Raw genomic sequence first — 15,357 nt, 5'->3', positions numbered from 1 at the left:
TGTAACTGTGAAAAGCACTGTTGTTTGCTTGTTAGTAATTCATAATTAATATCTTCAGTTAGTTTTTAACACACTTTTTGCTTAGAAACAACAGAATAATAACAACAACAACAACAACAACAATAATAATAATAATAATAATAATAATAATAATAATAATGAAACAAAACCCTCAGAGGAGCGTTTCCTGAATGCTGTGTGCAACTATAGGTATAACAAGCCTCGGTTTACCTCGAGGCTGCAAGAAGTTAATGCTCCTCAGCAACACCTGACTGAAAAATTTCATCTTTGGGTAAGAAAATCTTCAAAGGAAGAAATTAAAACCTCTCAGCTGGGGAACTTTAAGCAAATTAGGAGAGGGAGAGTTAGGCAATTGTTTCTGTTAGTGTGGAATAATCCCTTTATGCTGAAACCGTACCTACCATAATTACTACATTTATTATGTGCAGTTCTTAAGTATTATATCAAATATATTTTTCAAAGTTTAAGACAAATACTGGCAATGTTCAAGGCAATCCGATTAAACCCAGAGCCGTGTGCCTCCCCTCGGCTGGCTGTCAGCGTCCCCGCACGGCGTGCTGAGGAGAGCCTCGCACCTGGGGCTGACAAGACCTCCCAAGGGAGGGAGGTGTCAGGGAGATACAGGCCTCACTGTGGGGGAGCTGTCAGCAAATTAGGAGACCGCGGTCATTAGCACCATTTCTCTCTCTGTCCTTTTCTGCTGTATTTGCCCCTGGCAGCCCCGGCCTGCCCCAGCCCACCTGCGCCCCCTCACCTTTCTTTGCCTTGTCCCACATATTTTACCTCACCCCGCCCTTTCCCGCCAACGGGAGGTCACTAACGTGATTTATTGTTGTGACAGCAGCTCCCTTGCGCTGTCAGAAGGACATCTTCAAAACATTTTAAGACTCTTCTGGATGAAAAGACTGCAGAAAGCTCAGCAGGATCTCTAGACGAAGGCAGGACGCGGAATGGGTGCATCCCACCAGATCACCAGCAGAAGTTACCCACTGCCGGGGGGCAGCGGCTCTACCCAGCAGGACAGAGGACGTAGCTCAAGGCAGGGGAACTGCACCCTTCATCGCTTCGCTCGGTTGGTATCTTTCCCAAGTCCCGTCCTTTAAAAGAGCCGAGGGTGTTCATACTCTTTAAGCCAGGGAAGAGGTGGAGTGCTAAATGCCCTGAATATCTAAGGGGAGGTGGAAAAACGAAGTCCGGGCAGTGGTAGTGAGAAGATGCAGCTTCAGCAGGGAGCCGAGGAGGAGGAAAAGTGCTTAATGCTCGGCAAGAGGACAGCAAGTGGGAGGGATGGTGATTTTGGATCAGATGAGAGAGAGAGCACTGTGAAGGCGTACATAAAGAGCAAAGCGATAAGGAGTTCAGATGCAGGCCTATAGCAAGCAATTGGGAAGGATGCTGGTGCAAGAAATTGGCAAGGAAGAAAAGTCAGCCAAAGCCAGAGGAGGGCAACAGAAGAAACATTTGTGACATTGGGAAAACATTACCCTCCATACCCTTCGGGGTTCCAGAAACTCCCCATTCCTCTGCTACCTACCCCAAAATAGTGCCTTCTTCCACTAGCACGTCTACAGAGAGGATGAGACTTCCTGCATTTCCTACAGCAGAAATTTCTGTAACGGGATTACATTTTTCAATTCTTCTGCTGAATTATGATGCCAGAGGCTATGATTTCTGCTTTTATCTCAACTTGCTTTTCAAAAGCTCTTTTAATGACAAAAAGATGACAATATTAAGTGCAAAAAAATCCCCAACATCCCTGCAAAACACTCTTTATTCTGATCAAAGTCTCAAAATTCAAGTAAATCAGGTTTCTTGTGGGACTATAATTCTGCATTCTGATACAGGGTTAATATTCAGACTGTATAATTGTATGCCGCATTTACACCAGATATTTTTCTTATTCAGTAGGAGGTTGAGGGTGAGGCAAAACAGACCAGCTAAGACAGAATCAAAAGCCACCTGAGAACTTTCCAGAACTGATATCAGAAAGTCATACCAACTTGCAAAAAGCTCCACATTTTCATCAGAACTCATATTCATGATGGAAACAATAACAGAAGATGTTATTTCAATTTGATGGCTTCACATCCACACAATTTTGAACATTTTGAATGTTTATACAAATAGCATCGCATTCCTTCTTTCCCTTTTTCTTCTTGTGGATTTACATTAAAACAGTTAATAAAGCAAGTGGAAGTCTTGGTAACAGAAGACTTCTGTTTTCATAACTGACTTTCAAAATGGTACATAGAAAATCACCCTCTTTAACTTCTCCTGTTATTGTATATTGAACAGATACAAATATGCAACCACACAGAAACATTTATTCTCCCAAAATTAGCATTATTACTTTATTTGGTGATTCATTACAATCTGCAAATCCAATAGTCAAAAAAATAAACTAGGCATAATATTAAAGCATTTTACAAGCAAAATACTTTACTGTTTCCTTTTCAATTTGCATAGGGTGGGATAAGTGTATTGGTTAAAGAATATAACGTACAGAAGAACAAAACCATAGTTCATCATACTGTACTGAAGAGTGTTACAATCCTGTGAGTGAACAGTACTTAAACAGCTATAACCGTCAATGGAAAACCATACACTTCAACATTAACAAGGCTGCCTTCCTGTGACCTTGATGCATCATGAAGGCTGCAAGCCACTGGGCTTCTTTTCTTATGTTGTAGATCATCCTACTTTAAAGAAATTAAAGAGTTAAACAAGCCAGAATGCATCTATCTACACTCATTTCTTTTCTACCTGAACAGAGGCCAGTATGGAGAGAGGGAATTTTTGAAGTCAGCTTCTGAAACCACTTATCGTAATGTCTGTCTCTCATATTTTCAGTGTCATGGAGCTAGCAAGCTCAGAGCTTCATCCACACATCTCTGTTTATTATTACTGTGCATCCAGGTAAAAAACTGTATTTTTTCACTGTGTAGCAACAAACTGCAAGGAGATCATTCTCCTTTCCCATTGTAACCACATCTCTGTTCCTCCAACTGTATAAATCTGGCTTTAAAGTCTCACAAAACTAAAAAATAGTTGATCTAGGTTGCAATAAAAAAAAGTATTAAATACCTTTGGTAAAAATAGATATATTTAACAAGTTTAGAAAAGCAAATAGTTATATTGTCAAAAGGAGAGTATAAAAATGTACACGATAAAAAATAACAAACAAACAAACAAAAAATCGTCAGCCATAGTAGTAAGAATAAAGGCGCTGTTCTTTTCAATGTTTGCTTCCTTAGCTCATGTTATTGTCCAGTCTTCTTTCTAAAAGGCAGGAACTTTACTAGAGCGTATGGAAAAATCCAGTCCTTTCTACCAGCATTAGACAAATTAAGTTTAGTTTGGAAAAAGATAGTCTGTTTTAACCCAAGTTTATACAACAGAGAACGCTTCGAGTTAGAGTACATAGGAGTAGTTGAACACAGAAAGAAAGATTTCAGGTGTTTTCAACCAGAGGCCAGATGTACTGGAGCTGTAGAAATGAGACAGCCAGCAGGATCAAGTCTCCATGATGTGAGCCTTCTAACTTTATTTTTACTCCTAAATTATAAATCCATGTATTGTCAAGAAAATTGTGGGGGACAAAAACAATACATATATTTTAAATCCCTCATTGATGCCTTTCTCCCATCCTTTCACTGGGCTTCCAAACAGAGCTGTCACACAACATATAATCCCAGTTTGGCTTCTCCTCTTTTTAGAGCTCACTGTAAATCTTGAAGATGGAAGATCCCCAAAGCAAACAACTGAGATTACAGAAGGAGATAATGCACAAGCCCCATAATAGAATCAGCCATTGATTGAATGTGCTTTGAAAGAAAACAGCACAATTAAATCATGTTTATCCTTCAGTATTCCCTTTGCACACACAGTCACACTCCTCATGGTGTTCCAAAGGTACATCTGTCAATGATTTATGCAACCCCCGGACGCCAATCCTTGGCTTCAGCTGAAGAACCTGAAGGAGAAGAAGCCAAGCATCAAGAAAACAGTAAGTGCTTCATCAGACACCTAGACTATGAGCTAGATTGCACAAGAAACACACTGGATGACAGTAAGCATATTAAAAGAAATAGGCTTTCCTCAGCTGAATGTCTTCATTTATTCTACCAGCTAATTACTATTTTTGTTTTTACCTCAAGTCCTTTACAAAACAGATTAAAACATGTTGAACAGATACTTGCTTTTATCAAAGAAGAGAGTCTTGCAGTTTCATATTTCTACTTAATTTTATTTAAGGGCTAATAGTATAGTTAACCCAATGGAACTATTAGATAATTCTATAATAAATAATTCTAGCTATAGATTTATAACAATGGAAATGGACAGATATCTGTTCCTTCATAAAATTCACATCTACCACTAGAGAAAGCTGAACAAGGAGGTGTGGTTGTGATGTGTCTGAACTGCACCAGTAAACAAATACCTCAGGAATGACTTAATAGTTCCACAGAAAAGTATTTCAACAAGGAAGATATTACTTTTTTTTATGTAACACCTCAGTATAATGGTAAAAAAAATATTTACTACAAGTTCAATACATAACATCTTAAAATATTAATATTGGTGCATTCTTATAGTAAAAAGAAATTCCTTAATTGGCTTTCAGTATTTCCAAACATACAAATGCAAAAAAAGCACGTACCTCATGGTACTTTTTGGTGACTTTTGTTGGTACACATTGGCACTCATTGCAACTCTGATGACAACAGGCACAGTTTCCACCACAACGTTTAACCAGAAGACACAATGGCCAGAAGATGGTGTCAGTTCGCTTCAGCTCCTCCCTCAGTGACACTGAAAAGTTGCGAGGAGTACAACTATACAGCCGCACCTCCTCCTTTAGGAGGTTGAGATCGACCACTGCCAAAAAAGACAAACAAACTGGTGATTTTCTGATTTGTAATCCAACTTCATTGGTGGTAAACCAGCTTCAGCAATGCAGAACCCTTGAGGAAAGTTCATTTTTGTGCAGCTGGTACAGGTTCAGCACACAAGTATAATACTGCAGTTATATGAATACCATGAAATTTAATTTAATGATCGTTGTATAGGAATATTCACCAATTATTTTATAACTTTGGCAGAGTTGGTTCAAATTAAACAAATCAAACTTTGGCTAGTATGTTCTGATAAATGTTTTATCAAATCAACTCTAATGGAGTTCTCTTTGGCCATGCTCATACTCTGAGCTCTAGTGTTGCTATTCTATATTAACTTTGGATTGGAGAAATACACACAGCAATTAAGAATCCCACAAACCTCCAAACACATTTTCAATTCATTTGCATAAAGCATTCAAACTTATTCCCTGCTAAAATTTCAATTATTGCTTCTTTGCACGGGCGATGTAAGTATAAGAAAGAATCAAACCATTTATATCTAAGAGGACCTCACTTCTATGGAGTAAGAAGTTCAAGAACTTATGTCATCATCAGTGAATACTGTACAGACAACAAATCGGTGCACAAGTATGTGTATCTATGTAACTATTAGTAGGCTCCATTTTTCCCCTCCTCCTTCATAGCAGCATATATATGAATTTCTGTTGCTTCTCTAGGTTTCATTTTCACTTGATGTATCTTAAATAAAATACAGCTCCTCCTTATAATCACCTAACTTGAAGTGCAAGTTAAAGATATTAATTAGTATTTGGCACCAGTTTCCCTATAAGCTAGTTCCACTGTATCATACTAGAGTCTCACTATGCCAGTGGTTGAACAGCAAGCTCATGAAAAGATCTGAAACAGGGCAAGCTCCTTTAGGTTCACCTTAGCTGCATAGCCAAGAAATAACGGGCCTTGCAAGTGGCAGTTAAGACTGAAAAAAATGGGATTGGTTTAGTGAAAAAAATAATACATTTTTTACTTTGGTGAAAAGCAATGTAATTTCATTTGTTTCAGAAAAGCCAGACTACAAAAGCATGATCTGGGATCTTTTGTCTGAACTGTTTCTCTCCAAACCTACCATAATTAAGAAACAGAAGTAATGTCTAATTCATAGGAGTATTCTACCTGGTAAAAAAAGAAAAAAGCAAAAGAAATCCCTATGATTGCACTGCTACTGAGATGACTGAAATAGAGATCTCGAACAAAGCAGCAAAGAGCTTTAGACCAACTGTTTTTGAGCAAAATCAAGAAGAAATTAGAGGAAAAAAATCCCAGTGCATTGATATTACTTGACAAATACTTTATAGTTATTGCAAGCAGTTTGTAAATAAAAAGATCTAAAATAAAGCTAAAATATGTTTCTGATCTGAATCACCCTCTAGAGAAATAGCTTTTCTTTCCCTCTACTATGTAAAGAGCCTCTAGAGGTCACCAAGGAGAACTTCAGCCTATCAAGGCAAGATAATATCTCTCAATTCTATTTAAACATGTGAGAAATAAAGAGAATCCAGAAGCTGCATTTCTCTAGTAGAAATGCTCACTAGTACTGTCTCAGGAGCAGATCTTTGGGCAGCAATTTAATTCCATGTTTCTTCAAACATTTCTTTTGCAGACCTTATCCATATACCGGCATCTGTAAGTAAGGGTTTATTGTTGTGAAAGGTCAGTTAAACACACTGAAGCCTTTTCTCTGCTTGCACTTACAGTGAATGCCAAGCTGGGGCACTTCATTCCATCACTATCAGGTTAACATAGGCTTCTAAATAAACGATCTGATTTTTAAAAGCAAGGAGTGTGTAATAACTCCAATAAAGTTACTGATAGGACGCCAGCCTGCCTCCCACACTGCAAGAGCACTCCTTGGAGAAAGCTGAGAGGGGAGCAGAGGAAAAGAAAGACAAAACTTCCGGGGTAGAGATTCACTGTGAGAAATTAGAAATTATTTAAGCTCTTCTGATCAGCTAATAGCTCTAGGCTGAGTCATTTAGAGGGTGGACATGTCTACCTCCATTAATCAAGGATGGTGGATAGGAATGGATTACTTTCTCCTGTTACATTTTCAAATATATAATAAGTGAACTGTCTGAATGAGGATAAAATGCCTAAAGCACAATGAGAGAAATGCTAGTTCTGCTAATACTTTCTACTGGTAAATTTCTACAGAGACTGACATGGTTGGTACAGTGACTTTCAAGAAGCTAAGCCTAGGCGTCCTAACACAATTGCTGTTCAGCCCTTCACCATGGGAAATTGAAAGTGGAAGCTGGGCACTGATGCCTCTTCTAGCAAGCCCACCAACCAGTGGGAGAGAGATGCCTGAATGGTGTTATACTTCCCAATTACATCCTGCCTACCGGCAGCAGCATCCATTTCCCAGTAATAGCTGTACTCGTAACATAGAGAAAAGGGCAATGCACTAAAATGAGCAGCAAGTGTATTACACATTTTGTCACAAAATTGGACTGAATTCGAACTGAAACCCTCAGACCTGCAGATCCGAATTTTAAAAAGGTTCCGTGGAAGAACACGCAATCAGCTCTTAGCAGATATCTTTTAGTGTGCCTCACTGTTACAACAGGTTTCAGGAGAGATGAAAAATGTCATGTTTGGTTTCCATGCTTTACAATGTACTAAGGTATATTGCTTTTATGCCTCACAATGAACCCTTGCCCTACCTTATGTAATTCAATTTCATTAAAAGGTCTGTGGCAAATTTATCTCATGCTTATATAATCACTTCTTTGAAGTGTGTGAATGAAGCTGTTATTTTTTCAAAGAGTATCTGTCTGTCCAAAATTTATTTTAACACACTGTGGGCATGAAGTTAGATGAGAGAATGTATATATTCCCTTAAAAGTGTTTACTTAACCACAATAAAAGGTTATGTGGATTTCCCAAGTGCACTGAGTTACAGTACCTTTTATAATGTGAACATTTAAACACTCCTTCAACTTGGCTTCCACTCATGTATAATGTTTGACACAACAGTCAAAGTTCTTTTGTCTAGCACTAGCTCAGGAGGAATGGAAGGGTCTGCAGTAGCACATGAATGGGAAACACTAAAATAAAAATAAGGGGAGAAGGAAAAAAAGGGAGAAAAAAATGTAGATGCAGGTAGGTCTACAGTAAAGTCTGTTTCAAAAGTGTGCCTTCACTGGCACATACAACTGATGTAATCCATGTTCACTCCAGCCTGAAAGTAACTGTTCTGCAATTGGCAATGCAACTGTTTGACATCTTCTGGGATGTGTATCGAGTACCATGGGGAACCCTTTTTCCCAAAACATTCTTCCAGCTGGATGCTGCTCTCAAAGTCAATGAAACAAACTAAATTCTGGTTGGGGCACTTGCTTGTGGGCACAAATAGCAGCAGGATGATTTTCATTCCCAAGCACCCTGGTGATGTTCCTGGAAGTGTAAGTTTCTTACTCTTCCTACAATAGGACAGGGCTGTTACAAAACCCCAAATGTTAAAAAAAAAAAAAAAAAAAAAAAAAAAAAAAAAAAAAAAAAAGGCACATAACTATAGGAGAAAAGCATCTACTAAGGACTATGGTTGAATTGTGACTCTTCTTCTTAAACAGACTTCAGAATATGGTCTAATGATTATGCATAAATTTCTGTGGGAAGCGATGGGATCATATTTTTGCACAGCAAAATATATTTTATTTTTAAGTATGTTTAGTATTATAAAAGAATTTAGTACTATATTTAGACATCAAAGCCTCTGAACTTGGTGTTTCTTCTTTCCTGGCTAGAAGTTTTTGGAACCATTTTATCCAGAGAAAACATCAGACACAGAAGTTCTGTGGAATTTAGGTTGTCTAAATATAGTCTTTTTCATATGAATTATTAAGTAGGAGGACAATACTCTTCTCTACATAAAGTAACATACACTTTTAATTACATTTTCATTTAATCTAGATATAAACTGATGTTTGTCTACGAAATCAGGACAGTAATTTAGCTTTTGCACTGCACTATTGCAAAAATAAAACTGATCTAATTATAGAATCAAAGAGTTTGAAAAACCCAAACATTTTAGGGCATGCACTTCTCCCAAACATTTCTTAAAAAGGTTTTTAAATAGAGCAAACATGCTGCTAGAGGGAAAAACATTAAAAAAAGAAGGAAAAAAAAAAAAGAACAAAAAAAGGTTTGCTTTCCCTATCTATTTAATAGACCTAACAGTTAATTCTATGTCATCGCAACCGGACATATTTTCCACCTCAGGCTATTACGTTACACACTTGGTAATGCAGTCTGAGGGTGGTCTCTTACAGATAAATGTGGCAATACCATGATGTGTTTATTCAGTGGAAAAATCTATTTCAGCATCTAATTAGAAGTCTTTAAAAGATTTATTCTGATAGTTTCTTTCTAAGATATGTCTTGCAGGGAGTTGCTTTTGTCTATATAGGTGTTATCCAACACCTGCATTTTTAGTTTATGTAACATTTCACAAATTATATTTTGTTTTTCTCCCACTTACTGTATGCTTATGGCATACTTTTGGCAAATACTGAGTCTAATTAAGAAAGTGTTAAATGACTGTCTGAAAGGCATGGTCCATTGCTGAAAGCTTTTAAATAGATTTCCTCCTCTTTGACTCTTGATTTAGTTGCCACGTCCATAGCTGTAGCAATACAGGTAGGGTAGAAGGGTTGATTTTTAGGTTCTGATCCAAGAATTAGCCGTCAAAAACTTAAATTTGACTTATGAAAAGTTTTACTTCCTCCATTTTCTTGCTCATCAGATAATAACCTAGTTCATGTTTTTCAACAGAGTATTCAGTTGTACTCGTATGTTTTCATTTTCATGCTGTATGGTGGGCAAGGAAGGAGGTATTGCCTGCATGCTATCCATCCACATGGAATCCATAAACATGAAATAGAGGGCAGCATCTGTACGATATGCGGTAGAAAATTCATGAATGTCAAAAGTAGATGGACAAAAATGACTTGCTGAACAAGAAATAGCTCCACAAGTCTTGAAATACATAATCTACTTTACATCTGATTAAGTTAACAACTGCATGATCAAACTGGACATGGACACAGGGATTTCATGAGGTATCATGAAAGAGAAACATTTAGCTACTTGCTCTCAATTCATATGGTGTAGAGACCGGAACAATTCTAAGGAAATAAACCAATCATTCACATGATACAGTAAGTGTAAGAAATCACCCACGCTAAACAAAAAATAAAGTTTTTGCCCTCCATAAAAAAAGAAACCCACAAAGTTAGATTATGTCACCCAGCCAAGACGCCCTGCTACTTTGTGGAAATAAAAATCTCCCAGGTTCCCTGCAGAAAACTACCCTGTCTGCTTCTACTCCTCCCACCCACCCTTTTGTTACTTTATCCTGCTAAATTCCTTTACGTTTTGAGCTTGGTTATTGTCCTTTTTCAGATAATATAATGGTGAGAATAGCTAACAACAACAATCCCTGCTGTATTTCTAACATATTCCTTTCTTGGAACCAAAACTCAAGGTGAAGAATGCTCTTAATTACCATTTCTTTGTTAAGAAAACATACCCATAGAAAGCTGCAAGGCCAGACAGAAGAGTAATTTACCTCTTGATTTCCTCCCATGAATATATGCCTTTCCAAGAAGTTGCCACGTTGGCCTGTACAAATCTTCCAAATCCAGTTGCCACCGATCTGGTTCAAGGTACCGGATAAGTTCTTCCACAGTACTAAATCCAGCAACAGCATTGTTTAATACATCTAACGGTAAAGCTGATGGGGGTAGCAATGATGGGCTAGGTGCTTCTGTGTGGTGCTGCAATCAAAGCCAAGAGAAGAGTACCAGTCAGAGGGTTAATGGGTCTGCTTTGATGAAGTGCTGTACTTTATGAAGTTACATAGCTGGGAAAGTTTATAAGTGGCTAGCTTGTTTCCAATGTACAATTTACCCAATAAGACAAATGACAAGAGTCAAAAAGTACCTAATTACTCTTTAGTGATAATTGTAAACAAACTTCCACTAGACAGTTTTCCCACTTCTTACATTCCTAGCCTTGAAGATAGCTTGCCACTATACCTGTTCTTTGAAGAAGTTCACTGAGTGATGGATAAGATTTTAGAAATAGAACAGAGCGATTTGAAAATATGGCCCCATTACAGACAATTACTGTAACCCCCTAGAAATCCAAGGAAACACACATTTCACATGCTGCCTTTCCTCTCAAACTTAGCCACAATCTTTGTCTTCTTGTCTTACAATGTAAAATATGAACATATCCTAGTACAAAGATAGCAAATATTCCCACTCTCATTTATAGATAGAAAAAGCACCACTTACGTTTCATACAGTACTAAGAATTATGTTTCTGGTTAAACAATAACGAACAGAGTACTAACAACGTCTGGCATTAATATAATTACTTCTCCCTTAAGAAGAAAAAAACAAAACAAAACAAGTTCCCAAGGATATCAAAAGTATTTAAATGCTGCAACTGAGTATCGCAAAAGTCTATGTACTTTCCCACAGCACAAATCTCACTGACAAACTGGATCAGGGGTACTCAGTCACAGGCAATTCAAGCAAAGTGAGACTTCTGGTTTTGCTCACTCTACTGTCTGTTTAAAAATTGTGCATTGATTCGTATTTTCAAAAAAGGCAGGAAGGGCAGCCTAAGTAGGAAGCTGCTGCTGCACCTCCATAAGTTTCTTTAGACTTTTATATAGGCAGACATCACTACAGACATTATGTCCACAGTTCTACACTAGAGCAATTTATCTGGACCATATAAAAAATTATGAAGAAAGATTTGAACACACTGCTAATTTAGGGGATGGAAAGGACAAGAAATCTCAAACTTAAATGCATAGTGCTACATGCATCACTGCTCTCAATTGTAGTCCATAAAGATTTAGGAAAAATTTATTCACTGTAAGTACAATCAGGCTTTGGAAAAGGTTGCCCAGAGAGGCTGCACAGTATCCATCACTGGAGGCTTTCAATAACTGACTGGATAAAGCCCTGAGCAATGGTCTGACCTCAGAACTGACCTTACCCTGAGCAGGTGGTTAAACTAGAGATCTCCTGAGGTCCCTTGCTGAATTTTCCTACAAAAGTCCTACAACATATTATTAAGAATGAAGGATTGAATGTTCCTCCAATAAATGAACTAACATGCTTCTTGTCCATTCCCTGTGCAGTGCCTGTTAGTACTGCAAAACACGTACATATGTATATATATTTATTAATATGTATTTATCTATATTTTATATATTTAAAAATCCTCATACCACTTAGTGTCAAAATCACATTCCCAGTACTCTAATGTGAAATCTATACACACTGCAGTTCTTTTCCATCTATAATGTCAGATCAATTGTATTCATTTACCTTTTCAAAATGATCAGAGAAATTGATGAGAAATTTAACAGTTATGCAGGAAAAAAATATTTAATAAAATAATCCTTGCAACACTACATACTAAACAGCAGTTTTCTAACATACATATGCCTGTGATAGCTGTATTTCATACCAATAATTATATTTTCCTTTCTGTGCTCTCAATTTTATTAAATGTGCATTTTTGGTTTCAGCTAATTGTGTGGTTGAAAGGGCAGCAAATGGAAGTAACCACCATGCCCTTCCTATTTTCTGCTTCAAGGGTTTTCTCTCTCCATCTGCAAGAAATGCAGGCACTAGAATGATTTGTGCTGCTTTTCAACCGGGAGTCTTGCAAAGACAATACCAAACATAAATCTAGTGTGCTGCTACTATTAACTTTACTATATTTTCTTCTTGCTAATCTGGCATCATTTCCAATAGAGTGAGTGAAGTAGTTGCTTCCCATTCTGGATGAATATGGATTTCAAAAAGTAAAATATTTCTTTTCCTCTTCACTCCACTGCCCACATTAAAAATAATAACATGTTGATCCATCTATTAGGTTATGATAATAAAGCAACAGATTCTGGTCTATAATTTAAATATTTGCTTTTAGCAAAACATGCTACTCAGCAAGTTTCAGAATAGTGCTGTGACACTATAATTCAGATGGTCAAAAAAAAATATTCCAAAATTTTTCTTCCTGTTTTTCTCCACGATGATGTATTTGTAACAGCCACATTTCCTGGTTTGAAGGTGTAGGGTTTTGCTAAGGTGAAAAACAAAATAAGGATCAAATGGTAGAATTAGTACCTGAAGAAAAAAAATCTACTTTGTTTGCAGCTGAAGAATTTACTTTGGTGTCTTACTTCTACTAGGACTTTTTGTTACCAATGAAATAGATGGATTCCAGATGAAAATCCATTGATCTAGAATCTATTTCCACATTTACAACTTAGAACATGCACACTTAGCATGTTTTATGTTATTCTGGATTCAGTAGGCATCTGCCTGAGTTAAAACGTTATGAGGATATGGTGAATCACTGTGCTTAATGGTAACACAATTAAAGTTGTCAACACTTTCTAATCATTCTCACAGCAAACCAAAACATAAAGAAAAAGTATTTGAAACAGCAAAATTGCACAACTTCGAAGATGAACGTTTTAGAATAAAGTAATTAAAATCTCAAGATTAAGAATGTTTTTCCCAGTAATCTTAATTTAGTCAATTTAAATGACAGTTAAAATGTACCAAAGATTAAATATAATTGATATTATAAGCTATAAATGCTGTAATTTATATTTATAACATAATAACCTTTATGAAATCTCAATTCAATAAATTGTTTAATATAAATGGTAATTCAAGTTATACTCTACATTGCTTTTACTTGCTAATAGGTACTATTTATTTTATAGTTTCAACCTTTTGGATAGAATGTCCACGGCAGCATAAATGGTACTCCTTCCTTTGAGTAAAACTATATCTTGGTATTTTATACAATTTATAATTTCACTTGACTTTCTCAAAGTTTTTTGTGTTCTATAGGCAGTATTTACACCTGCAATAAGGTTTTACTCTCAGAGAAGATAACAGGAGAAATGACTTAATGCAAGAAATTAAAACTCAACTTCATTGATGGGACATTCCTTTTAGAACAAGCAAGCACAAAACTTCAGCTTAACTCTGAAATGTAGCATCATAGTTGCAACTTCAAAATGCTGAAATGCTCCTTACATGGAGCTTTCCCTCATTTTATAGCAAGTCCATCACTTCTATTATAGTTCCTTCTGGTTAATAATCTCAGATAAAAATCCACGTGCCTAGAATTTAATCTACATCTCTCTTGACATTCCTACTCTGACCCTTGCCTCCACCTGCATGCCTGACATAAACTAATGTTGTCAAGTCACTCTCTGTGCAGTGCTACCAACATCAGTACTCAGTAGGTCTCAGAGATGCAATTTCACTGCAGAATGGTGGTGTGAAAGCCTCACAGGAGGACCACCAATAAGCTCTAGCTGTTTTGCTGCACAATGTTGATGGAAGCAGTGAAGATGATCTTACAATGAAGTAGCTATCTGTCAACTGTACATCTATCACCTAACTTACTCCACAGAACTATATCACGTCTCCCCTAACAGGCCAGTTGGCACATAATCAACCTTTGATATAACAGACATCTCTTTATCTGACAGGGGACACATAACCCAAGACAGCTGACACTTACTTAGGTATAGCAGCTATCCAAAATAGTTTTCCTGATAGAGACCACTTACTGGGAAGTGATGTTCTCCAAGCTTTTCTACAATAAATACTAATCAACAGTAAATACTTTTTCTGTCATAGCAGCACATCCTTGATTAATACTAATGTTTTAGACTTGAGACCACCTTTTTTATTTTTTTGCCTGAGCATGAATAATTTCTGTCAAGACAGATTTGAAAAACACATCAACAAGTTCTGTATTTTAATGTGATTCCTCTAGTAAACAAAACACTCTATGGTTTTTGGGTTTGTGCCCAGGAAAAAATTTCAATTTACTTTAATAAGAATAAACATGTTTAAAACCAAGGTAGAGCCAAACGGTTGCATCTTTACTGTTAGTTAAAATGATTCAGGATGAAAACCAGAGCAGAAAACATAGGGCTTTTGCTGCCCTGTAGAACAGCCAAGAATGACAATTAGTGTTGGATCAAACAGAACTTTCATTAGGTCTGTTTATATTGTATTTCTGTACGTGTACTTCACTCTGTGAAAACAAATACCTTATAGAAATCCCCTAAGGTGTTTACAAGTGTAAAAGACAGGCAAATAGACCAAATTTAGGCAACAGTTTAAGATAAGAGCTTGGAAAAAAGGAAGGAAATAATATAAAGACTAACTTCATGAAACTATCCAGCCCTGAATATTATACGTAACAGCAGCACCCCAGAAGAAATTTAGGGAGTAAAATGCATTTTAGGGTGCTCACAATGTTAGTTGTGCCCTATTAAAGGAATCAAAACTACTCCATCTAGCCTCTTTCTCAAAGGGGAAAGGGTAGGACACTCTCCTAAGTAGAATAAGAAGGTGAT

General features: G+C 36.9%; 1 protein-coding gene across 1 annotated transcript in view; it reads right to left on the bottom strand.

Moving 5' to 3' along the window:
- Nucleotides 1-1,754: 1,754 nt before the first annotated feature.
- The window catches only part of PDGFC (platelet derived growth factor C), a 140,678-nt gene continuing 127,075 nt past the window's right edge, over nt 1,755-15,357 (bottom strand). The window contains exons 4-6 of the mRNA XM_075029394.1: nt 10,507-10,714; nt 4,682-4,899; nt 1,755-3,994 (exon numbers count right to left, since the gene is read on the bottom strand). Coding sequence (XP_074885495.1) covers nt 3,878-3,994; nt 4,682-4,899; nt 10,507-10,714 — 543 coding nt within the window. The 3' untranslated portion in view covers nt 1,755-3,877. The remainder of the gene's footprint in view (nt 3,995-4,681; nt 4,900-10,506; nt 10,715-15,357) is intronic.

The sequence above is a fragment of the Buteo buteo genome, chromosome 1 (assembly GCF_964188355.1).
Source record: "Buteo buteo chromosome 1, bButBut1.hap1.1, whole genome shotgun sequence".
In the NCBI taxonomy this organism is placed as follows: Eukaryota; Metazoa; Chordata; class Aves; order Accipitriformes; family Accipitridae; genus Buteo; species Buteo buteo.
Note: the sequence above shows the minus strand (reverse complement) of the source record. Positions and strands in the feature narration are given on the sequence as shown.